Source organism: Carcharodon carcharias, chromosome 3 (assembly GCF_017639515.1).
Source record: "Carcharodon carcharias isolate sCarCar2 chromosome 3, sCarCar2.pri, whole genome shotgun sequence".
Classification (NCBI taxonomy): domain Eukaryota; kingdom Metazoa; phylum Chordata; class Chondrichthyes; order Lamniformes; family Lamnidae; genus Carcharodon; species Carcharodon carcharias.
The window spans coordinates 42187697-42214134 of NC_054469.1; the positions used below are offsets into that span (position 1 = coordinate 42187697).

Genomic DNA, 26438 nt, shown 5'->3' on the forward strand with positions numbered 1-26438 from the left:
CTAAATCTCTTCCCCTCTCTTTGTTTTTCTTTTCAAGATCCTAGTTAAAAAGCTACCCCTTTAGCTGATTTTTTTGGTTGCTCCTCCTAATATCTCTTTGCCTTGGAGTAAACCTGCCTGATTACACTTCCAATTGCTTTGAGATGTTTTCCTGTATTAAAGGCGCTACATAAATGCAAGTTGTCATTGTTGTTAATTTGGTTATCAAAAAATTGATTCATACGAGTTCCACCTGCCAAAGTTTCAAACATGCTATTTTAAATTCGAAGTGAGGCAAATCCTATTAATTGCTCACTCCATTTTAATATTACACTTCAACTTTTATTTAAGTTTCAAGATTATGATGGTGTTGCCTGAGCCTGTATCTAATCATTTGTGAGCTGTTATATGTCCCTCCCAACTCCTCCTGTGTAGACTTCACTGATACTCAAAATTTATTTTGTGGTGACATTACTTCTGTGTGAGCTTTCTTGTGCAGATTTGTGTTGATTGCAGGCGCTTTGCATGCACTTGTGCTTGAAGTTTCTGTTTGCGGATGGGAAGCCAAACCCCTCCTCACATTTATAGTAATGTGATAGTAAGCTATGCTCTACAGTGTGATATTCAAAAAATGTGCTAAATCATGTTTGTTCTGGAAACCCAGGCTTTTGAATCTTTGCTGCAATTATATCATGCACGTGTATGCCTTGAGGAGTTTTGCATCCCAATGTGTCTTGTGCCTGCTACCATAAGTAATAGTATGCCAGGTAGTGATTTTTCTATTGGTGCTGATACTTCTGTCAATGCCATAGTGGAGGTAAGTCCCATCTTTTTCAGTTTTAGTTCTGTTGAGGCTAGCTGCATTATAATTATTGTGGTCCTTCACACAATGAATGTGCTGTGTGCTTGGCATTGCAAAATTTTTGTATGGCAGAGTTTGTGTCGCATGTTGCTTCCACTATTGCTTTCATTCTTTTCTGCTTTTTTCTGCTGAAAATTGCTATATTTATGGGAATTTCTAATGACATTTGCCATGAAAAGGTGCAATTTTACAGGAGTATGATTGTTTTAAGTGTTCTCTGTTTTGAAGTAAGCTGTGAGAATAACTAAATTTGGACCTTGTCCTGAATTATTGTCACTAAACATACTTTGCAAATTTTCTGTAATTTAGTGGAAAAAGCATTACTTGAATGTTCTTCACTGAGGCCCAAAAGAATTTTTATAAGTTACCTTTCACATCATCATTATGTTATGAAATATAAATGCATGGTCCTAATTTTGTAGTGAAACAAATGTTACCGATAAAATGATTTGCCTTTGTTTGATGTTCGAAATTAGAAGAAATTAGTGTAAATTCCATTGTTTAGAGTAAAAATTGAACATTCTATAGTAAACAGTCAAACGTGGGAATTCATTTCAGGCAAAATATTTATCCCATGAAAACAGCATTCTGGATAACTAACTTATAGAACCAGCCCATCTATAAATACCAAATCGCATGTTTTTTTTAACAACAAGCTATACTGATGTATTTGAGAAATGTTGAATGCTGCTAGCATTTTATAACTTAAAATATCTTCTGTAATTGTACTAGCACTAGCAGATGAATAACTAAGGATGATGAAACAAATTTAATTAATTGTGAATTGTTCTGCTCAATTTAATTTGCGTTTGCTATATTGACTTGATGTTTTCCTGTTAGACCTGTGATCGTATCAAGCAATCGGCAAGTGGAACAAAACGCCGTGTCTTCATTATTGAGACAATGGGAGGTTACTGTGGCTACCTAGCAAGCATGAGTGGCCTTTCTGCTGGTGCTGATGTTGCCTACATCTATGAGGAGAAATTTGACATACGCGAGTTGCAGGTCAGTGTTTTTTTTACCTTTTAGAAATAAACATTTATTTTTGCTGCAATTTGCCAGCTGCAACTTTTTAAAAACTTTGTTTTACAAGTTTGGATATACGTATTTACCTACATGTCTTTTTTTTCATTCATGTCACTAACAAGGTCAGCATTTATTTTCCTTAAGAAAGTGGTGTTGAGCTGCCACCTTGATCTATTGCAGCCTACATGGTGTAGGCACAAACACACTGTTGTAGGGAGGGAGTTCCAGGATTTTGATCAAATGACAATGAAGGATTGACATTATATTTCCATGTAAGAGTGATGTAAAAGTGATGTAGGCTTGAAAGGGTACTCACTGGTGATGGTGTTCCCATGCACTTGTTGACCTTGTCTAAGGGGTTAGAGGCTGTACGTAATGAACCCAAGAAAAAAAATAAACAAACTTACCTTAAAATTGGAGATCGGGACCTCGGGGGTGGTGAACTACAGCCTCAGGACTTCTGCACATGTGCAGATCTTTTTTTTCTCTTTCTCAGGGTTTCTGCACATGCGTCGGCCAGAGAAGCACATGTGCAGTCTGTCCATTTTTACGTCTTCAGGCTGGGAACCGGCCCTGTGCACATGTGCAGTCCACTTTTGAATTTTTTTTCATATCAGAAACCAGCTCTACACAGCAAGGGAAAAAAGACCAAAAGTGAAACAGTGTGAAAAGGAAGTCAGGTGACATGGAAGATGAGTGCTATTCCAAAGAAGGTGCCCCAAGGAGTAGGACATGGGAGGGGAACAGGGAGAAGTTCCCAAACAAAGAAGAATATCCCAAACCAGAGAGTGGGTCAGGAACGTTTCCTAGAAGACAGACCAAGTTAAGGGACAAGGACAAGAATCTGAAACAGCTCAAGTTGAGTAGAGTCAAAAGTAAGGAACAGAGAAATTGGCCCCAAGTTAGAGAGGCTGCAGGCAGCAGACTTGAAGCAAAGTTGGCTTGAGAGAAGCCAGAAGGTCTAAGGAGGCAGCCGAAGTTTTGTGATATCTTACTATGGGCCTTTGGAGCATTGGTGTTCTACTTGGCATGGTTGAATATCCAAGACTGTGCGTGGAAAGTGAAGCTCGAGTAGATTTGGAGATCCAGGGGAAAGGAACATCGGAAGCAGAGATTGAAACTCTGGAGAGGTAGATCCTCGTTGTGAAAGCATTGTTTGGGAGAGAATTCCAAAGCAACTTCTTTGAGCGTCAGGATTGGAAGCCCTCATGAGAAGGATAGAGTTTCAGTGAGACCGGTTGTGGGTGTGGGGGTTTAATGAGAAATCCATAGAATCTACTTTGGTGGCATCTGTCTTTTGGTTTTAGTGTGATGTGTCCAACCGCCGTTTGCCTACTAGTTCACATGCTGCATACTTGGCTTGAATAGTAGAGTAAAAGATAGATTTTGTAAATTGTGTTATCTTTATGAATTTGTACGTATCTGTAAAGGTATAGTTGGGGTGAAGGAAGAGTGTGATTTGACTCATTTACTAGTGTTTGTATTGAAATCTTTCCAACCTCTTTTGTCTAGTATAATATAGTTCATTTTTCTTGTTTAGTAAATGTTTTGTTCTTTGTGTTAAAAGTACACTTCTGGACTCCCGTGAATGTGTTCCGCAACTACCCTCCACAGTTTAAAAAAATATTTAGTATCCATCAAGCCAGTTTTACTCTGGGATCTGACTTGTCCGGTTATAACATCAGCTTGCATTATAACATATAGGTTTGGGAGATGTTGTGCTGTTGGAAAAGCCTTGGCAAGTCGCTGCAGTGCATCTTGTAGAAGGTACACACTGCTTGCCTCTTTGTGCTGATGAGAAAGAGTGAATGTTAAGATGGTGAATGGGATGCCAAAAAAGGTGTCCTCAGTGGTGTGGTGCTTTTTGTGTATTGTTGGAGCTATGCCCATCCAGACAGGTGGGGAATATGCCATCACGCTGACTATATGTTATGTAGAATTATAGCATTATATAAATATATGGAGACTAGAAGAGCTGACCTTAGCATGTTGAACCATTACTTGCTCCCTCATTCACCCTGTTTCTCTTTTTTCATTGTTCTCATCAGTTAACTTTGTGAGGTATGCCGCCTTCCACATTTATGTTCTTTGATGCACTTAGTCTATCTTTAACCTTTGTTTCAGCAGCGCCTGTCAAATCAATATTTTCTTTGAAATACATAAAGAACGTCATGGAAAGAATCTGTTCCATTTTGAACCTGAATGGTCTTTCTAAATACAGAATTCCATTATTGCCTTCCATCATCACGCTTCCAGACTAAACCAGGACCAACCAGGGAAAGATTGTGATGCTCCTTCAGAAATGTTGAAAATATTCTACAAAGTCTTTATTTTTGATAATTTCCAAACAAATTTTGGTTGTGTATTCATGAAGGGTAGTTCTTCCTGGTTTCCTTTGGTAAAACTAACATGAATCTTTTTCTTGACTATACTACTGTTTATCTCTCAGTCCTGTTCTTAGGATGTTGGTCCAGCTCCTTTAAGAGTTGATCAACAGAGCATTAAGTGCTTTTTGACTCAATTCTGCATATCTACTTCATCTATCTGAGGGTGATTTCTGTGTATTCTTATTTGAAGCTGAGTTATTCTGTACACTCCAGTTCTGTGATTCTTGTTTAAAATCTGCTTCCATTGTTCCTATTTCATACCATTTGAAAGAACTTTATTCTTTCCATTTTATTACTGCTGCGTGTGTTCAGTCGAGGTTGGCTCTTGAAGTTTTTCCCCCTCTCTTGTAGCAGTAATTTTGTTTTTTTTTTCATTTTCTTTTCACAGTACAGCAATATTTGCAAGTTTCTGTGCCATGATTCTTAAAAGACAATGGCCAGAAATCTCCCGTTGGCGATTTGGGGGTGGGGCCCACTCGCCGACGAGAAAATGACGTTGGGAGAAACCCCTGATGTCATCCCGGTCCATTTAAATTTTTAGGAAGGCGGGCGGACAGAAAATTTACTGTTCGCCCGCCAACCTGTCAAGGGCCAATTGAGGCCATTGACAGGATCATTAAGCTCAACCTTAAGGCTGGCGGGCAGGCCAGGAACCCCAGTGGGCTTCTGAAGAAAGATAAAACCTCATCCGCTGGCAGGATGAGGTTTCATCTCCATTTTTAAAAAAAGTTTATTAAAGTTTCACGCATATTTATTAACATGTCTCATCTCACGTGACAGTGTCACATGAGGGGGACGTGTTAATAATGTTTTTATTTCTCTATTTTTAAAGTTTTTTAAACATTCAGCGCTCTCCCTGAGACAGCACTTAGTCTAAGAGAGCAGTGTGCTCTTTCGTGTGCACGCGCAAAACAGCGCAGTTTGACAGATGGGGAATCCCTCCACCCCCTGCACAGGAAGCACATAGCGCTTCCTGTCGGGCAGGCCGCTGGGCGGGCCTGAATTGGCCTGCACACGCAAAATGGCAGCCGGCCCCGTTTCGGCGGCAGAGTTCGGCTGCCTGCCCGCCACCGAGCCAGTGGGGCCCGCCCACCCGCCCATCAAGGTCGAAATTCTGGCCTATGATTCTCAGAAATTGAGAAATATTATGCCTAAGTTTTGCTCAACTCAGTAAAGCTGGGAATTCATCATCCCATGCAAATTAGTCCCACCGAGTGGTGGATAGAATGATGAGCAGCAATATAAAAAGTGAAAATGTAATACACTTTTATTAATTATTGGAAGAGAAATCTTTAAATATTTACAGTATAAATTCATTTAGAAGATAATAAAATTATTTCTAAGTTAATTGTACAAGTTTCATTTTATAAACAGCCCTTAGACTGCCAGCAGATCCAGGGATATAATTTCTTGGGCTGGATGATATTGCAAGCTCTCTTTGACACTGAAACGAGCACTGCTGTTAGTAGAAGACACTGACATTAGGTGTGGCCTTTATTATGGCATTAATCCTAGAAAACAAAATATAATATAAAAAATAAAGGCATTTTTTGACATTTAGCCCTGAAACAGAGTAGGACTCTCCTTATCTCCCACCAAGTATTTTCCATTTAAACAAAGAGCAGTAAAACCTTGTAACAGTATACCTTTTTTAATTCTTTTTTGCAGGATGTGGGTGTCTCTGGCTGGACCAGCATTTATTGCCCATCCCTAATTGCCCTTGAGAAGGTGGTGGTGAGCTGCCTTTTTGAACCACTGCAGTCCATGTGGTGTAGGTACATCCACAGTACTGTTAGGGAGGGAGTTCCAAGATTTCGACCCAGTGACAGTGAAAGGAAAGCAGTATAGTTCCAAGCCAGGACGGTGTGTGACATGGAGGGGAATTTGTGGTTGGTGATATTTCCATCATCTGCTGCCGTTGTCCTTCTAGGAGGTAGAGGTTGTAGGTTGGGAAGGTGCGTCAGTAAGCTGTTGCAGTGCATCTTGTAGATGGCACATACTGCTGCCACTGGGGAAGTAAATGTTTAAGATGGTGGATGGAGTGCAAATCAAGCGGGTAACTTTGTTCTGAATGATGTTGAGCTTCATAAGTGTTGTTGGAGCGGTGCTCATACAGGCAAGCCACACTCCTGACTTTGCCAAATGGATGGTGGCTGGGCTTTGGGGAGTCAGGAGGTGAGTTAGTTGCTACAGAATTCCCAGCCTCTGACCTGCTCTTGTAGCCACAGTATTTATATGGCTGGTCCAGTTCAGCTTCTGTTCAGTCATAACCCCCAGGATGCTGATGGTGGGGGATTTAGCAGTGGTAATGTTATTGAATGTTAGGGGGAGATAATTAGAATCTCTCTTGTTGGAAATGCATATTGCTTGGCACTTGTGTGGCATGAATGTTATTTGTCATTTATCAGTCCAAGTTTGGATGTTGTCCATATCTTCCTGCATATGGACATGGACTGCTTCAGTATCTGAGGAGCTGAGAATGGTGTTGGACATTGTGCAATCATCAGCAAACATCCCCGCTTCTGACCTTATGATGGAGGGAAGGTCATTGATGAAGCAGCTAAAGATAGTTGGACCGAGGACATGACTCTGATACCTTGTAATGTCCTAAACTCCTTCAAGCCATAGATCTATGAGGTGAAAATTGAATTATGTAACCTGAGGTTGAGGGGTTTTGACATGGTGGATAGAAAGAAATTGTACTCACTGGCAGAAGGTTCAATGACCAAAGGACACAGATTTAAGATAATTGGTGAAAAAAAGAGGGATGATGAGAAGTATTTTATATGCAGTGAGCTGTTTTGATCGGGATTGTGCTGCCTGAATAGGTGGCAGCAGATTCAGTAGTAATTTTAAAAAGAGAATTACAATATACACTTAAAAGGAATAAATTTATAGGGTTATTGGTAAAGAACAGGGGAGTGAGGCAAATTTGATAACTCTTCAAAGATCTGGTATAGACACAATGGACTGAATGGCTGCCTCCTTTGCTATAATTTAATGTAACTGTATTTCAAATTATTTTCTGAGGGTTAATGAAGGATAATCTTATTTCAGAACATGTACATAATTACTTAAACAAAGATCGTTCTCTGCTGGGGTGGTGGTAGAGGAACTATCAGGGGCTTCACCTTCACGTCAGCTGGTGGAATTTAAATTCAATTAATAAATCTGGAATGCAAAGCAGTTTCAATGATGGTAACCCTGAAACCATCATTGATTGTCACAATGACCCCTCCGGTTCACTACTGTCCTTTAGGGAAATCAATCTGTAATCCTTACCCAGTCTGGCCCACATGTGACTCCAGACCCACAGCAATGTACTTGACTCTTAACCCTCCTCTGAAATGTTCAGTTCAAGGGCAATTAGGGATTGGCAACAAAATGCTGGCTTTGGCAACAACACCCACATTCCATGAAAGAATGAAGGAAAAAATATGAATTAGGCCATATATGGTGGAATAGAATGGTTAGGCAAGATTGAGCAGAGCAAAATGATCTTGCTGTCTACATGATGTTCTTCTGATGGCATATTTGTCAATTTTTATGTATTTTTGACGTACTGTGATTTAGTGGTAGTATGCATGGAATGTAGGGATCTAAGGTAGAATTAGTATAGGAGTTGAGTGTCCAACTGGATTGTGACGTTTGATTTCTTGAAAACACATATTGGAATGTACAAAGACGTTTTGCCGAACCTTTATAAAGCTCTGGTTAGACTGCAATTATGGTGTCCAATTCTGATCACATTTTAGGAAGGACGTGAGGGTCCTTAAGAGGGTGCAGAAGAGATTTGCCAGTTTGATTCCAGGGTTGGGGGATTTCGGTGACAAGGTTAGGCTGGAGAAGCTCGGGCTGTTCTCCTCGGAGCAGACGAGATTGAGAGGAGATTTGATAGAAGTATAAAAGATTATGGCAGCATGCAATAAGGTAGAAAATGAAAATGTTTTCCTATTAGTTGATATTATAAGGCCTAAGAGGCACAGATTTAAGGTTTTGAGCAAAAGATGTGGGGGAATGTGAGGAGAAACTTATTTTTACGCTGCAAGTGGTAATGACCTGGAACTCGCAGCCCATGAGGGTGGTGAATGGGGAAACAATCAATCATTTAAAAAGGAAATTGTGTGGGCACTTGATGGAAATTAACTTCCCAGTTTACAGGATTGAAGAGGGGTGGGGATGGGCAGTGGGACAGGCTAGATTGCTCCACGGAGAGCCAGCATGGACTCGATAGGCCAAATGGTCGTCTCCTGTGCCGTAAATGAATTTGTGACTAGTGTGATGTCTCATTAAAGATATGATTCTGCATTGTTACAGTTGATGGATGTGTACTCCAGCGTTCAAAGTGACGAGATGAATTAGAACAAGAAAGTGGTCAAACATTTTGTTTATGCCCAGAAGCGAAGATCTTCCATACTACTGAGTACTCAGGGCTCAAAATGATGGGTGTGAGAAATTTATCAACTACCAAGGCAGTCTTAACTAACCATTCTGAAATCTGATGAAGCATCACTGACCTGGAACGTTATCTCTGTTTCGCTCTCCGCAGTTGCTTCCAGACATGCTGAGCATTTCTAGCATTTTTTTTTTGTTTTTATTAGTAATTGTTTAATGTTTACAGTCTTTGGGAAATACTTTTGATGCTTTATTTTGCCCATCCACACTGCTTTAGAGTCCAATCTGAAGTGATTTCTGAAATAAAAACAGAAAATACTGGAAAAACTCAGCAGGTCTGGCAGCATCTGTGAAGAGAATAACAGAGTTAATGTTTCGCGTCTGTATGACTTTTCTTCAGAGCTGACATGATTTCTGATTTGTTTCAGTGAAAAAGATATCCAATTAGCCTAAAATGTGACATTTGCGTTACGCATTTTAACTTTTTGTCTTTCAGTCAAATGTGGAACACTTAACAGGAAAGATGAAGACGAGTGTCCAACGGGGTTTGGTGCTCAGGTGAGAATTGCATCAATGGGCCAGCATTTGCATGCAAAATAGCACAGCATTTAACGTGCAAGGCATTATTAATGTATCAATCCTCCAGCAATTCATGGCAAGGAAGGCAAACTGCTTGAACGTGAACCACTGCAAATCGCTGGCCAATTTATGCTACTCTGTCATTAGCTTCACAAAAACAGCAGCTCGCTGTGAGTTTCAAGAAATTGTTGCAATTGTGTATTAATTATCATTTAACCTAACCGCTTTGGGCTGGCTAGAGCTGGTTCTTGACAGTGTAAGTAAACTTTTAATGGAATCTGTGCTCTTGCAATGCCATTCAACCTCTCTGGCCCAGAAAGGGAACAGCTGAAACTGCAGGGACTCATTCCTGCAGATTTTGAACTGTTCATAGAATTTTTTTTTAATTACTTTTCTTCTCTGGTTTTTTCCCCCCGCCCCCTCTCTTTCAATCCAGTTTTTCTTCCCATCTCTTTATTTCTCTTTCTGTGCATAATTTGGCTGTAACCACCCCCAATTCCCTCTCTGCCATTCCTGTTTCCTTCTCAGTCTTTAAATCTGATTGTGTGAAAGATGGACTGTTGTACCCATCATTCACCATAGTCTCACATGCCCCCTTGGCCTCGCCACGCTGCTATTAACTTGCACTTCCAGCAACCTGCAGTGCATAAAAGATTGATCTGAAGAGTGCGGGAAAATGTCAAACTGAGCATGCAGCAAATTCTGGACCAGTGTCTCAATTCAGTGTTTTTAAAAAATTATTTTTGCCAAACCTATTTCGTAAGAATATTGCTGTAAATAGATGCGTGTTACGGAATGTGTTCATCTTGCATTCATCAGGACAAACGCAAGAATGCCAAGTTTCAAACAATCACAACAATTTATACTAGAGGAGAAAAGGGATGCCGATTGATGGCTAGGGGGGTGCGGGAAAGTCATATGCCTCCCATTTAATTCCTGCGGCACCACTAAATTGTGATGGGATCCAGGATAATGGATGTCAATTGGCTCCTGCTGCCAATGGCTGGGAATCCCCTGTCAGCCCCTCTTTGCCCTTCTACTTAATTGAGGGGGAGGTTTTGCTGCCGGCAGGAGACTGTCGTGGGGCCTCCCAAGATTAAGTGGGCCCAGCTGCTAAAGTCCCCGCTCCAATGGGCTGCAAAAACTCCAGCCCAATCTTTCACCTTTTTGCATATGTTACAGAAATGAAAACTGCAGTGAAAATTACACAACGGACTTCATCTATCAGTTATACAGTGAAGAAGGGAAGGGTGTGTTTGACTGCCGGAAAAATGTCCTGGGTCATATGCAACAGGTAAAATGATTAGGCTGTTATACTCACTCATGTTCTTGTTTTCAGTGAAGTCCTTTCATTTTAACTGTGAATTGCAGTTCTGATGAATGTTGGTGACAGTGCAGTGGATCTTCAGTTACACTATTCCACCTTTACCACTGTATGACTTTTTGCTTGTTAAATTGTAATTTCATTTAGCATTAAGCACCGGTTTCTAAGAAAGCAAGCATGACTTCCCAGTGAAAGCAAGAGAAGAAGTCTGAATGTCACGATGTGCTGGAAATAATTCTTTGTGATCTTCTCTTAGGCCTGGATTTTTCCTATGGCAGGTGGGCTGGGCAGGGGCGGGCGTGGAGCGAGTCGCCACCCGCGATCAGTTGCGCGCCACCATTTTACGTGGGTGGGCCAATTAAGGCTGATCCAGCGTAATGCTTGGCCAAAGCACTCAGCGCTACCTGCGTGCGCGAGGGGAGGAGGGAGAGTCAGGGACTGTGCTCTTCTGTGCATGCGTGTGAAAGAGTGCAGAAATCTCTGTATAATAAAATCATGACAGAAATTATTTAAAATTTATTTGAACATGTCCCCTCATGTAACTGTGTCATTTTACACGTCAGCATTTCGGGCCTGCCCTCACAAGCCGACCGGAAGATTCTGCCCTTAATAAACCTGTTAAATGCAAGTGACAGGAATCTGACTGAATCTTTATGCGTGACGTTTAGTATGGAAAAATACACCAGTCCTAACAAAGCAAATAAAATGCCGTAAAAGGAGGGAAAAAAATATAGCTTCAGTGGAAAGGTGGGAGACTGACCCCAGCAGTAAACTTCTGAATATGCTGCCGTACAACTCAATGGATGAAAGATCTTTATTTCCTAGCATGGAAATTTTAATTCAGAGTTTGAAAGTTTGCATCCTTCTGTTGAGCTTGTGAATAAAGTCACCTTTGCAGATGAAGCTGAACAGGAAGAATTGAGAAATTAGGTGGAGCACTTTGAAAGGATCAGACAACAAAGAACAAAACCAGAATGTCAGCAAAGTGGACCCATGTTGGAAATGCTCAAAGAAAAGCAATAATGCAGATCTTGATAAAAAATATTTAAGGGTTTTTCTATTGAAGGCTTTAAAACTATTGGACAAAGAATTAAATTTTGGATAAGGATCTGGAAGTTAAATCAATAAAATTGGTGTTACTGCACCTCCTGATTCAGTTTATGGATAAAAAGGGGGTGAGGGGGAACCCTAACAGAACCAACAAAAAACTTGTTTTGCTTTGGTTATAATTAGATGTGTGAGGAATTTTTATGGGGACATTAATAGAGAAAGCAAAACACCACAGAATGGTTACATTGTTCAGCAATTAAGAAAATCAATGCTAGGATTTAGACTGAACCTTAAAAATTGATGCGATGGACTCTGGGAGACAAGCTCAAAGAAAATCTTTAAAATCTATTTTAAGATCTTGAGGGAAATAGAAAGGAAATGTGTTGTGAAGCTCAAATGCTGAACCTTGCCGCTCTCAAAAAAGGCTCCACCTCAAAATCAAACTGCAGTTTATAAAAAATACATTTGAAGAAGACTGCACTTATGTGGGCTATTCCTGGTCCTTCCTATCAAGTGTTGTGCTTTTATGAAATAAGGAACCTTATGCAGAAAAATGAAGCATACAAAATAATTGTGGAATACAGTTTAAAAAAAAAAATATCTAAAATCCCTCAGAGCTTGTGAGGAAATGCTGCAAAGAATCAGGAGAGCTAAAATCTCAAAGTTGGTTATTCTGTATTTGTTCAGACAAGAGATTTTGAATTCACAAAGGAGAAGGAATCACAATGTGAAGAGAGAGCCAAGTAATCAGTGTGATGTTCAGGAGCCTGTGAAGTCATTACAAAACTTAGCCAGGGACTGCGATTCCTACTGCAAATTTCACAAGAGCCTCATAGAATCCAATGGTCAGGGTGGAATAGTTTGCTGATACATGAGGCACCTCATACCTACTTCATTCGGTAATCAGCTTGACCCATTAGCTCAGTAGAAACTGGATATTGTAAGAGATCTAGAACACGATTTTCAGAACCACTCTGAAATGGACAGGCACAGGAGCCATTTATCTTTCTTAGCAAACCTATAAGGGAGGATGCAGTACGCATAACTCTTACCTACTGATATAGTCAAGAGTTAGAAATGTTGGATTGGTGGAGAGAGTTAAAATATTGTATATAGTTAGTAATTCTTCTTAAAGGTTTTAGTCCTTAATAAATTTAAAGTAAAAGGAATCCAACTGAGTCTTCAAACTGTACCTACTTTCTCTCCGGGAATATACTAATTGGTGTTGTAATTTTATAATTGTCAGGGTGGATCACCATCTCCTTTTGATAGAAACTTTGGAACTAAGATTTCTGCCAAAGCCATGCAATGGATCACAAAGAAACTCTCAGAAACCTACAGACAAGGTAATGGGGAGCGTGATTTTAAGACTATTGATTTGTAACTAGTCAGTAAAGTTTGTAATAAATGCAAGATTTTATTATTTAGTTTGTTGAATGGCCAATTTATTAATTCGTATTTTAAAATCTAGTGTTAAATGAAACAATAATAAATGCAAAATTAGATTTCTATTTATTTCACAAATGGATTTTTAAGCACTATGTTAAATGTTTTAAGTTGTGTTGGTAATCGTTAAGTACTGAAGATGCTTCCTTCAAAATGATTTGAGGAAGTCTTTATTGTGACGTTATGGAGAAAATGATACCTTTCTCAGCTTTGGTCTCCACCGTCTTCATTCTCTCTCTTGCGCTGTTTCATTCCCAGTATCATAACTTTTCTTGTCTTTTATTACTACTGTTATGCTCTTCTGAACATTTTCCTCCTAATACCCACTGTTGAAATTGGGACTCTAATTCATCTAAAAATGTGTAACTCTATACCACTTCCTTTATCTCTTTCTGACTGCATTCTTTAATCTTTTGAAGCATGGGGTCAGCCAATCAGTACTCCCCTATACTTTGTCAGCCAGGGGTATCTAATGTTTAAGAGCCTAGCAGCATGCTTCATCGCCAAACAATGCAACTTGAGAACTGTGCCAAAGTCGAGTTTCTGTTAACCTAATATAGAGGGGCACATTCTAATTCCTGAGGACTTGGGCACAATTTGGCAAAGGCTTACATATGTAGGCTCCAGTGGTATTGCTGCACACAGTGGTATAGCAGCACATGGCACCCATAGGCTTCCTGCTACTTAGTCAGCTAGGACCACCCTAATGAGCAAGAAGTATTTAAACGATTGGACTACTGTTCCAGATTCCATTTGTGAATCAGGATAACTGGTTGATAGTACTTGGGACTTACCAAGTTCAGATCCATGATTTCCAACAGTATATCATTCTAGAATTATTTGGTTGACACTTGGCTGAATCAAAGTCCTGTATGTATGAGGCCTTCAGACGATGCAGTTCAGCTATCACCCCAAGTCTCTGACTTATCTTGTCTTTCGTTTTGTTTCTTTCAACCTCCTGTGGTGTCCCATTCTATAGTCCTTGGCCCTTAATCTTGGTTCCAAATCTTGAACAAAACTCTAGCTGTTTTCTATTCAGTTATTCTAAAATTGAACTGCAGATGTACACTGCTCTTTACAATATCCAGAACACCTGCAATGCATGCAGGCATGTCTGTACAGTAGTAACCTCCTTTGGGTTATACCAAACTATAGGAGGAGATGGTGGCATAGTCACTGCAGTAGTAATCCAGAGGCCCAGGCTAATGCTTTGGGGATATGGGCTCAAATCCCACCATGGCAGTTGGTGGAATTTAAATGCAATTAATAAATCTAGAACATAAAGCAAGTCTCAGTCATGATGACAATGAAACCATCATCAATTGTCATAAAGACCCACTTGGTTCACTGATGTCCTTTAGGAAAGGAAATCTATCACCCCTACCTGGTCTGGCCTATGTGTGACTCCAGGTGCAATGTGATTGACATTTAATTATCCTTTGAAATGTTCAGTTCAAGGGCAGTTAAATACAGGTTTTGCCAGTCCAGTGATGCCCACATCCCATGAAAGGATAATAAAAATGTGTTGGCAGAGGCATTTCTGGTCAGAGCAACAGTGGTAAATGTGCTTGGAAGGAATGTAGATCTCGTTGACTTGGAATATCAAAAGATTGTTCTCTGAATCTGTGATATGTTGACACTGGTCATGTTAGCATATCAGATATGCAGTTCTGTAAAGAAAACATTGTGTAGAACTCTGAAAGATCTTTGCAGAACAAAAATCAGCAGATGTCATAGCCTTTCCATACTTTCTAACAGATCATAATGATCTCAAATTTCTCAGCTCAGATACATTTGTCCTTCATTAATTAGTGATTTTTCATTTAAGAGTGATTCTATATAACTGAATTCTCTTATTTAAAGCACAGCATTCTTTAAAATTAAATCTAGTAATTTTCATTTTAAATGCACAAAATCTGTGCAGTTGTGAGAGTTGGCTTACCATAGTACATAACACCGCCTTACAGCTTCACAAAAATAACAATAACAATGTGAAAATAATAGTCCAAGGCAAAGAGAGGGTCATATTCAATAATTGAGTTCCAAAGTCCTAGTGTATTAAAGATAGCACTGAAATTTAGTAATGTGCGTAATTTAGTGTAGCTGAGACCTGGGAGATGTTAGTGAAGCCAGATCAGTATTAACATGTTGATTCTGGCACCTGAGTGTAATTGGACAGGATGTGTCGTGCACCTGGCTCTCAAGGCTTTGCAAGGCAATGCATGATTATACTGAGTGGGTAATTGTGTTAAGGGAGTTAGCAGTGGCACTAGGCAGCAAGTTAATGTGCAGGAGTCAAGTCCGAGAACGAAGTTCAACAGCTGAGAATTAGGTTAGTGTACCTCAATCAGGAGACATCAAAATATACTGCCGAATTGTGGATTGGAATTAGATCCAAGGTGAAGTGAAAAATGCTTTCGCATCTCCACCATGTAATGATGAAAATTCCATCCTCGGGCCTTTATTTCAGAACTTTCAAATGGATGTTTGGTCTTGGAAGCTTATGGTTGCCATCATGATGCAAAACTGCTTCCTGTGGATTTTGAGCAGTGATGGTAATACCAAAATATTAATTTAGCTCAGAAGTAACACTTGCGAATGTCTCTGGCACAGACTTCCCTGATGTCAAGAAGATTGTAACAACAGTAGATCTCAGTACCACTTTGCTATATGACTGGGCTGAGAATTTAACCAGGTTGCAACATGAGCAATATGATAGCAGTTGCCATGAATGTCTCCTGGAAACAGAGAACAAAACAACTTTATAAAGTGGTTTGTGGCAGAGAGCCATCACCTTTACACTATGGAAGTCCATTTGCCATCAGCTGATGATGCCAATGTGCTAAGTCACTACACTAATGTGCCTTTTGCTGTATATTTAAGATTTGAAAATTGTGAGAACCCTGAACTGCTACCTTGATTGGGGCTACCTGAGTCACCAATACAACTCCAGCATTTATTTTTTGTGGTAGGGTCTAAATATTAGTGGGTAGATGATACATTGTCAGTGTGTCAGTGTTGATGAAGAGAGCAGCATCATCGTTATATACTCTGGAAAGATGTTCAGAGATTTGTGCTGTACTTTGTTGTGTCACTACAGGCTGCTAAGATGTTATTTAGGAAAACTGAGCAAGTTCTATTTCTAAATTCTTTTGAGGAAAACTTTAAAAGATTTAGATGACTAATAAGAGGAGGAAAGGGAGGGAATGACTGGTCATTTTTGTGAAAATTTGGGAATTAATGTTTAGAAAAATTGCATCCTTCTAAGAGTGAATTTGTGCACCATGGCATTATATCTTACAACTTAGAAGGCAAAATGGTCTGAGCTGTGAGCTTCCATGACTTCAACTGATGCCACTTTATTTGACAGGAAGCATGATTTGAAATAGGGTCAGGGAATGCATATATTTTCCTTGCCCTTGAGATAGAAGTGCTAATCCTTCAGTAAGTCCTGCTCAATTCAACAACATGGCCAGAAACATATCGAAATGGGAGTAGCAGTTACAACTTGCAGCCTTCCATCTGGCTGTTGAATTTTAACATTTTAACTGCCAGGTTATTCTAAGTTATAGCTTTAGTTGGGTCTCCCTTACACATTAGCACAAATAGTTGCTGTGTAAACCTTACATTATTCTCTGGAACGTTTGTGTAACACAAGATGTTAACCTATCCCTTGCTTTGTCCTGTCTTGCTTCCCTCGCTGACATCGTGGAATGCATAGATGAAGGTAATGGATTTTGCTTATTAATAAGATAGTGACAGATTTATTAATTCCCTGTCCAAGCTATTCAAAACTGTCAGCCCAAACATGGCAGATGTTTTCTTTTCAATCACTCTACATTTGAGGTTAATGGTTCAATATTAATGGTACCCTAATTAGAGTGACTGTCAAAGGAAATTGTAGGCATCTTGACACTTCAAAAATTCTAACTCGTTCTAAATTCTTAATCTAGAAGTATTTGACGACTTGGTTTTTAAAAAAAAACCTGACAGATATTTGTGTCTCTAAATCAACTTAGTGAATATCCTAATTTGGAACATATGTACAGATATAAAAACAGAAAACGTTGGAAAAGCTCAAGAGGTCTGGCAGCATCGGTGGAGAGAGAAACAGAGTTAACGTTTCGAGTCTATATGATTCTTCAGAGCTCTGAAGATGAGTCATAAGGATTCGAAACGTTAACTCTGTTTCTCTCTCTCTCCACAAATGCTGCCAGACATGAGCTTCTCCAGCATTTTCTGTTTTTATTTCAGATTTCCAGCATCTGCAGTATTTTGCTTTTGTCTTGTGTACAGTTATTTGCCATTAAATAACTTAACTGTGTGTATTACATTTTAAAACATTTATGTTCCATGAACACTAGGCTGCTCATTAACAGTGTTCAGAGATAATTCAGGTGCAGGCCTGGAATGTTTGAACTTCAGTGCATTTTTGGCACAGCTCTTTCCTTTTCAGAGAATTAGTGGCTGTGGTTTGCTTTGTTCTCAATTAAGTTAACAGCAAAAAAACAAGTTTGTACTGCTTTGAAAAAGAAAATCTCCGTCAGGAATGGAAAAGTCACATTAATTCATTTCTCCTTGGTGGATAGTTTCTTAATTTAATCTTTACTTATTTTTAAAACTGCAACTATATTACCATCCATTGGATGCAGTAAAACAAGAGATAATAGCAGCAGCAGCTTTAAGCAGAGATTAAAAGCAAAATACTGCAGATGCTGGAAATCTGGAACAAAAACGGAAAATGCTGCAAAAATGCAGTAAGTCTAACAGCATCCATGGAGAGAAAAACAGAGTTAATGTTTTGCGTCTGCATGACTCTTCAGGATTCTTGATTCATAGCAATTGTATGATTTTGCACCAACTTCATCAAATGACTTGTCACTGAGATCTTATAGGCTTTACAGCAACAAGACTTAAATTCCCAGTTAGGAAAGAGTGTCCAGGTCTCAAATATTTTAAAATCTTTTTAAAACAGTGTGGTATTGCAATGTTATGACATTTAGCCACATGGATGAATAATCCACATACAATTCCTGAGAGAAATCTACAAGGGTCTACATACAGTTTGATTTATCTTCGTGCACACCACATCACTGAAGGCCCTCCTGCAAATTACAGTAATTAGATTTTGATTGTGTGTTACTGAAGGCAAGTTTGCTATATGTGCTTTACTGGCTCAGCAGTCTACAGTGTGTATCTGTAATTTTCTGTAGCAAGAGAGACAGCTGCTACTGATTTCAGCAGATCCAATATAATCACATTCTTAGATGATTGTACCTTGGTTGGGAGGCTGTCTATACATGGTTCTCCCTCCGATAATGGCACCTGAATTAAAATTGACCTGACCTCAACAGAACCAATTGCAATGCAGACCCAAGGTTTTGTGACTTGCTGTCAAATGAAGGGGTTATATCCCACTGAGTGCACTGAGCTATTATAGTCCATCTATATACATACTGCAATACATCATTTTATTTTTTTCCCAAGGAGGTTTCCTACTCTCTACACAAAAGTACTTTAAGACTCCGTTGTTGACCCATTTCTATCTGTAGTCAGAAGCACATCATAATATAGTCATTTTCTGTGCCTATGCTCCCTTCTTTCAAATCAACCCTTAGTAGGATTCTGCTTTAGTTGTGTCGGCATCACAGACTAATATCCGTATTTTACCAACATTTATATGGGTAGCACTACCTGAACCAGCCATGACCTCCTGAGATGGTAGGCTTACAAAAGAGCAGTGCCCAATGACAGTAGAAAAGCAAGAAGCTAGCCCTCAGCAATGTTACTCTCCTAGTGGTTTACCAGAGTTCATCTACACTAACTATAAAATGTCAGTAAATGTATAAAAGTGGACAATTGTATGGTACATACAAAACTGAAAATATGTTTGAACTAAATGTGGAGTAATTACCCCCCCCCCCCACTCCATCAAACACCGTATATTTTACCTAATGGTTAGAATTAAATTTTTAATACTTCTCTCTCCATCACTGTGTAATGTAGAACCTCCTGTATTCATATGCACTGTCTCCCTGATGCACCTTATACAGAGATATTGAGGAGAGAGGAAGGAGAATGGCCTACATTCTCTGGACTGAAGAAGAATGAGAGGTGATCTCATTGAAAGATGTAAAATTCTTGACAAAGTAGATGCAGAGAAGCTGATTCTGATGGCTGGAGAGTCCAGTACTTGGGATCTTGGCCACTTAGGACTGAGATGAAGAGAAATTTCTTCATTCAAATAAAAGCAAAAAACTGCGAATGCTGGAAATTCAAAAAAAAAAACAAAAATACCTGGAAAAACTCTGCAGATCTGACAGCATCTGTGGAGAGGAATACAGTTAACGTTTCGAGTCCGTATGACTTAAAAGTCATACGGACTCGAAACGTTAACTGTATTCCTCTCCACAGATGCTGTCAGACCTGTAGAGTTTTTCCAGGTATTTTTGTTTTTGTTTCTTTATTCAAAGTTGTGAATCTTTGGAATTTTCCAGCTCAGGTGGCTTTGGACCCTCAGTTGTTGAATATATTCAAAACTGAGGTTGATTAGATTTTTGGGCACTAGAGGAGTTGAGGGATTTGGGGATAAGGCAGGCGAGTGGGTGAAGGTAGATCAGCCATCATCATATTGAATGGTGGAGCAGGCTTAGGAGCCTCTATGACCTACTATTGCTCCTATTTTTTTGTTCTTTTAATAGGTGTTATCTATACTTCAGATAACTTGACTGATTGGGGGGGAACAAGGTGTAAAATTCTAAGATTTGTCTTTGACGTAATCTCCATGAGTGAATGTGATTACTGTTTTGGTTCCAGCAATTCAACTTTTGATAGTAGCATATCTATTATATTATAGGGGAGATGGTGGCATTGTGGTAACATCACCAGACTAGTAATCCAGAAGCCCAGACTAATTCTCTGGGGTCAAGGGTTCAAATCCCACCATGGCAGCTTGTGGAGTTTAAATTCAATTAACAAATCTGGAATAAAAACCTAGCCTCAATGATGGTGAATGTGAAACTAGCCTTAACAAAAACAGAATTACCTGGAAAAATTCAGCAGGTCTGGCAGCATCAGCAGAGAAGAAAAGAGTTGACGTTTCAAGTCCTCATGACCCTTCAACAGAACTGAAACTATCCTTGATTGTCATAAAGACCCATCTGGTTCACTAATGCCCTTTAGGGAAGGAAATCTACCATCCTTACCTGGTCTGGCATGTGACTACAGACCCACAGCAATGTGGTTGACTCTTAATGGCCTAGCTAGCCATGCAGTTCAAGGACAATTAGGGATGAGCAACAAATGCTGACCTGCCAGCAACACCCACATCCTATGAACGAATACATTTTTAAAAATTGCATGCTTCAGCTACTGTTGATCTGCTCCAGTATAGATCTTGTTTTTTAAAAAAAATCTCCAAATCTTCTTCCATTTAGAAGCATAAACTGTGAATTTCAAACAAAACCTATGTGTTGTTCGTTTGACCTATTCTATATTTTTTTTAATATGCAGGGAGAGTATTTGCAAATAGTCTAGACACTGCCTGTTTACTGGGCATGTGTAGACGTACCCTGGTGTTCCAGCCTGTGGCAGAGCTAAAGAGCGAGACTGATTTTTTGTAAGTATGACTCTCACTTCTGTGAGGCATCAGCTTTGTTGGTGAATCTTAAATATGAAATCTCCTTTTCCACCTCTGTGACATCACCTGATCCCAGCGCTGCTTCATCTGCCGCTGAAACCATCATTCATGCCTTTGATTCTTCTAGACTTGACTATTCCAAAGCTCTCCTGGCTGGCCGCTAGCCTCCAATTTTCCACCCTATATAGACTTAAGCTCATCCAAACCACTGCTTGCACCAAATCCCATTCACCCCTCATCTCCTCTGCTTGCTGAACTGACATTGGCTCCCAGTGCAGCAATGCTCAATTTTAAAATGTTCTTCCTTGTTTTCAAATCTCTCCATGGCCTTACCCTCCCCTGTTTCTGTAATCCACTCCAAGATCCCTGTGCTCTTGCACTTCTTCTATGGGGAAATGTTGGTGCAGTGGTAATGTCCCTGGGTTAGTAACCCTGAGGCCCAGGCCAATTCACTAGGGATATGGGCTCAAACCCAGCATGGCAGCTGGCTGAATTTAAATTCAATTGAAAAGTTAGCTGGAAAAACCCACCTGCTTCACTAATGTCCTTTAGAGAAGGAAATCTGCCATCCTTACCTGGTCTGGCCTACATGTGACTGCAGACCCACAACAATGTGATTGACCCTTAACTACCCTCTGAAATAGCTTAGTAAGCCACTCAGTTAAAGGGCAATTCAGGATGGGCAACCAAATGTTGGTCTTGCCAGTGACACCAGCATGAAAAAATAAAAAGAGGTTCTGACATTGTGAGTGCTCCCAATTTTAATCGCTCCACATTGCTGGCCATGCCTTCCGCTATCTGGCCTTTCCCACTGGAATTCTCTCCCTAAGCTGCTCCATCTCGCTTTGCTCCTTTAAAATGCTCCTTAAAACCTACCTCTTTGAATAATCTCCTCATTTCTCCTAATACCTCTTTATGTGGTTTGGTGTCAAATTTTGGTGGATCAAATCCCAAAGCATGGGACTCATTGTTTTATTAATAGACAGCTTATTTATAATTACCATTTATCATTTATAATTACAGTTGTTTGGTGCTGCTGCAGGCTTTATTTATTGAACATGTTGACTTTTCTGGAACTGTACGACTTGCACTTGTGCTCCAGTGCAAAAATCAAGGCTGATTGTCCAGTGCAGTACAGAGAGAGCATTGCACTGTCAGAGGTGCTGGTTTTCAGATAATCTGTTAAACTGAAGTCCCATCTGCCTGCTCTGGTGGATGTAGAAGATCCCATGGCAGGATTTCAAAGAATAACTGGGTGAGTTATTCCTGATGGTCTGGCCAATATTTATCCCTCGATCAACATCACAGCCATGATTTTTCAGGTGGCAAATTTCCCTTCCCAGCATCTGAGACATCGATGTCAAGCACGTCCCCGCCGTTACTGGCTGCTCCACAGCCGTTTCGTTGCTTCGAGTATTAATTGGCTGGAGGCGGGGCTTCCACCCCTCACTTGGGAGGCCTTGATCTGATTAGCCAGCAGCTTTCTAGCTCCAGCAGCAGCAGAAGCTACAGTGGACAGGACTATGACTGCAAGCAATCCCCAAAGTCTTAAGTCCTGGGAGTCCAGGGCCAGGTAAGTTTTGGGGGGTTTTGGCGGGGGAGGGGCGGGCACACTGGTGTTGGGGTTTTGGTGCAAAGGCCGGGGCGAGGAAGCACCCTCAATGGCCAGACCTTTAGAGGGGGCACCCGATATTAAAAGCCATAGATGGAGGTGCCCCACCCTACCCCCTTCCTGTCCGAGACCTGAGCATTTATTTTTTGGGTTCTCCTTCCCGCCCCTGAAAATTGAGGCTCGGTGGCAAATGGCCCTTAACTAGTCATTAATTGGCCACTTAAGGGCCTCAATTGGGACAAGGGTTGGGGGAGGGGTCCGCTGAGGCCTCACCCATCTCATTGTAAAATTGGGGAGAGGTGGGGCATGGGAGAGCCTGGTGGGACAGCCATCCAAAGAATTTTATGGCCTCCCTGAGCCTACAACCCACCGGAATATAAAATTCTGCATAAAATTCATAAAATTATCTGGTCATTATCATATTGCTCTTTTTGAGAATTTGCTGCGCACAAATTAGTTGCCATGTTTAAATTAATTTATCCTTTCATGGGATGTGGGCATTGCTGGCAAAGCCAGCATTTATTCCCCATCCGTAATTGCCCATGTCAATGTGGTGATGAGCCTTGAACCGCTGCAGTTCATGTGGTGTAGGTACACCCACAGTGCTGTTAGGGAGGGAGTTCCAGGATTTTTATCCACCAACAATGAAGGAACAAAGATATAATTCCAAGTCAGGATGATGTATGGCTTGGAGGGGAACTTGCAGATTGGACTGGAATGATCAGTTTTCAACAACTGCAACCCTCTTCCTTTGTGCTAGGTATGACTCCAACCAGCAGAGAGTTTTCCCCTGATTCTCATTGACACGAGTTTTGCTCGGGCTCCTTGATGCCACACTCAGTCAAATGCTGCTTTGATGTAAAGGGCAGTCACTCTCACCTCACCTCGGGAGTTCAGTTCTTTTGATGCCAGTGTTGTAGCTGTCCTGGAATAGCTTGGCTACAGGTGCAGCTAGTTCTGGAGCACAAGTCTTTCATACTTCTGCTGGTATATTGTCAGCATGGACCTTTGGGCTGAATAGTCTGCTTCTTTGCTGCAAATACTCTGTAATTACTTTCTAATGAGGTCGGGTATGGTCAGGGGGAGCTTAGATGTGCAATGCTAAATTGCTGAGCCCCGTTTGTGAACAGTAAAAGTTGAAGTTTAAGATCCTGGTTTGTATTTTCAGGCATCGAATTCCAAAGGAGCAGTGGTGGCTGAAGCTGCGTCCACTGATGAAGATTCTAGCTAAATATAAGATCAGCTATGACGTGTCAGATGCTGGCCAAATGGAGCACGTGGACCGACGCCTAACACAAGATTCTCAGAACAGCGTTGCTATTTAAAAGTGGGCCAGATAAAAGCCATCACGTATGCATCTGGCTCAGGTTGCGTGAGAGCCACAGTGTTTATATTGTTCAGCAGAGAATTGTGACTTCCAATTTGTTCTGTATTGGTTAATTGTGTCGTACCATCATTTTATGTTGAAATAAAGGAAGCAGCCAACCAGTGAACTTTCCTATATATGTATTCTAGCCATTCCCAGCTACCAGTACCAAGTGAAACAATTGGTTTGTCAATATTCTGTAGTTCATATGAAATAAATCATCATTCTTGCATGGAGAAAAAAAAACATGTAAAACATATATTGCTTTTCATTGCACAGCATTTCCATAATATATTGTGTAGATCATCTGTTGAAGGGACACAATATAATTTTTTGAAAAAGCTGAAGACATATTTATGTGACCAATGCAATAAATGTATTGTAGTGAAGTGAATATATTGTTTATTTTTCCTCCAGCTTTAAATAAAATTGCTATGGCTGGTCCTACACAGACTTGTATTCGCTGACATTTTCTCAATCTGTACGTTATGTGAATGAGACAACACACTGCCAACGTATGACTCCGCAGAATGGCCTAGAGGATTATAATTCCAAGGGCAGGTTTTCCTCTAGCTTTAAATAAAATTGCTATGGCTGGTCCTACACAGACTTGTATTCGCTGACATTTTCTCAATCTGTACGTTATGTGAATGAGACAACACACTGCCAACGTATGACTCCGCAGAATGGCCTAGAGGATTATAATTCCAAGGGCAGGTTTTCCTCCAGCTTTAAATAAAATTGCTATGGCTGGTCCTATACAGACTTGTATTCGCTGACATTTTCTCAATCTGTACGTTATGTGAATGAGACAACACACTGCCAACGTATGACTCCGCAGAATGGCCTAGAGGATTATAATTCCAAGGGCAGGTTGTAAACATTTGGCTTGTATTACCTCGAGTGTAGAAGATGAAGGGGTGAACTAATTGTGGCATTTAAAATGTTAAAACGATTTGATAGTTTCTCTTTATCTATCCTATTTCAAGAACATGGGTGGGATTTTCCAGCCCTGCCACGGTGGGGTTCCATGCGGCGAGCTAGCCAAAAGGCAGGACCGGAAGATCCCGTTGGTGGGTGGGGCCGGAAAATTCCAGCCAAAGAGTCAATCAGGGTGGAATCGACTGAACCAGTTGGATCTGGCTCTGTCCCAAAACTGGTCATGTCCACTGGTCAGGTTGAAATTGCAACATTGTTGGCTAGGGAAGGCCATTGAAATTGTCCATTACCTTAGGCACATAAATACTGCTACGCAGTTTTTAAAAGATTTTCATATCAAAGAACATTTACAAAGAACTTACTAAGAAATTGACTAGTGTACACCAATGAAATTTAGTGATTTTTCTACAATTGAGCTACTCAGGTGGAGTACTGGACACATCTAAAAATATTTTTTTTTGTGAAACCTATTTTTTGTTTGTATTAATAACACTTGGCACCAGGTTACCACTCTTAATACTGAAGGGATTTGTTTTTTAGTAGTGTGAAAGAGAAGAACAAATCAATTACGTTCTATTACACTTATTGCACTGAAAATATTTCTGATAAAAATATCTTTGCATAATCACTAACTTTAACTGTAACCTAACCACTATAATTTTGGACAAAAACAGAATTACCTGGAAAAACTCAGCAGGTCTGGCAGCATCGTGGAGAAGAAAAGAGTTGACGTTTCAAGTCCTCATGACCCTTCAACAGAACTGAGTGAATCTTAGGAAAGGGGTGAAATATAAGCTGGTTTAAGGTGGGGGGGGGGGGAGGTGGTGTGGTTGTAGGGACAAGCAAGCAGTGATAGGAGCAGATAATAAAAAGATGTCACAGACAAAAGAACACAGGCGTTGAAGGTATTGATATTATTTAAACAAATGTGCTAATTAAGAATGGATGGTAGGGCACTCAAGGTACAGCTCTAGTGGGGGTGGGGTGGAAAGGCTAAAAGATTTTAAAATAATGGAAATAGGTGGGAAAAGAAAAATCTGTATAAATTATTGGAAAAAACAAAAAGGGGGAAGAAACAGAAAGGGGGTAGGGATGGAGGAGGGAGTTCAAGATCTAGAGTTGTTGAATTCAATATTCAGTCCAGAAGGCGGTAAGGTGCCTAGTCGGAAGATGAGGTGCTGTTCCTCCAGTTTGCGTTGGGCTTCACTGGAACAATGCAGCAAGCCAAGGACAGACGTGGGCAAGAGAGCAGGGTGGAGTGTTAAAATGGCAAGGGACAGGGAGGTTTGGGTCATTCTTGCGGACAGACCGCAGGTGTTCTGCAAAGCGGTCGCCCAGTTTACGTTTGGTCTCTCCAATGTAGAGGAGACCGCATTGGGAGCAATGAATGCAGTAGACTAAGTTGGGGGAAATGCAAGTGAAATGCTGCTTCACTTGAAAGGAGTGTTTGGGCCCTTGGACGGTGAGGAGAAAGGAAGTGAAGGGGCAGGTGTTACATCTTTTGCATGGGCATGGGGAGGTGCCATAGGTGGGGGTTGAGGAGTAGGGGGTGATGGAGGAGTGGACCAGGATGTCCCGGAGGGAAAGATCCCTATGGAATGCCACCGGGGGGGGGTGAAGGGAAGATGTGTTTGGTGGTGGCATCATGCTGGAGTTGGCGGAAATGGCGGAGGATGATCCTTTGAATGTGGAGGCTGGTGGGGTGATAAGTGAGGACAAGGGGGACCCTATCATGTTTCTGGGAGGGAGGAGATGCACAGGAGATGGGCCAGACACGGTTGAGGGCCCTGTCAACGACCGTGGGTGGAAAACCTTGGTTAAGGAAGGAGGACAT

The 26438-nt window shown here is 40.6% G+C and overlaps 1 protein-coding gene across 7 annotated transcripts in view; it reads left to right on the forward strand.

The window, feature by feature from the left end:
• pfkpa (phosphofructokinase, platelet a) overlaps positions 1 to 24114 on the forward strand; it is a 127971-nt gene extending 103857 nt beyond the window's left edge. For 3 of the 7 annotated variants that reach the window (XM_041183332.1, XM_041183333.1, XM_041183335.1), the window contains 7 exons: positions 1682 to 1846; positions 9146 to 9207; positions 10411 to 10522; positions 12849 to 12948; positions 16770 to 16775; positions 20561 to 20666; positions 23468 to 24114. In XM_041183332.1, the coding sequence (XP_041039266.1) occupies positions 1682 to 1846; positions 9146 to 9207; positions 10411 to 10522; positions 12849 to 12948; positions 16770 to 16775; positions 20561 to 20666; positions 23468 to 23624 (708 nt within the window). In that variant the 3' untranslated portion in view covers positions 23625 to 24114. Of the gene's footprint in view, positions 1 to 643; positions 797 to 1681; positions 1847 to 9145; positions 9208 to 10410; positions 10523 to 12848; positions 12949 to 16769; positions 16776 to 20560; positions 20667 to 21710; positions 21943 to 23467 lie in introns of all 7 variants that reach the window. The other 4 variants (XR_005942559.1, XR_005942560.1, XM_041183336.1 and 1 more) reach the window with 4 other exon arrangements.
• The last annotated feature ends 2324 nt before the right edge of the window (positions 24115 to 26438 follow it).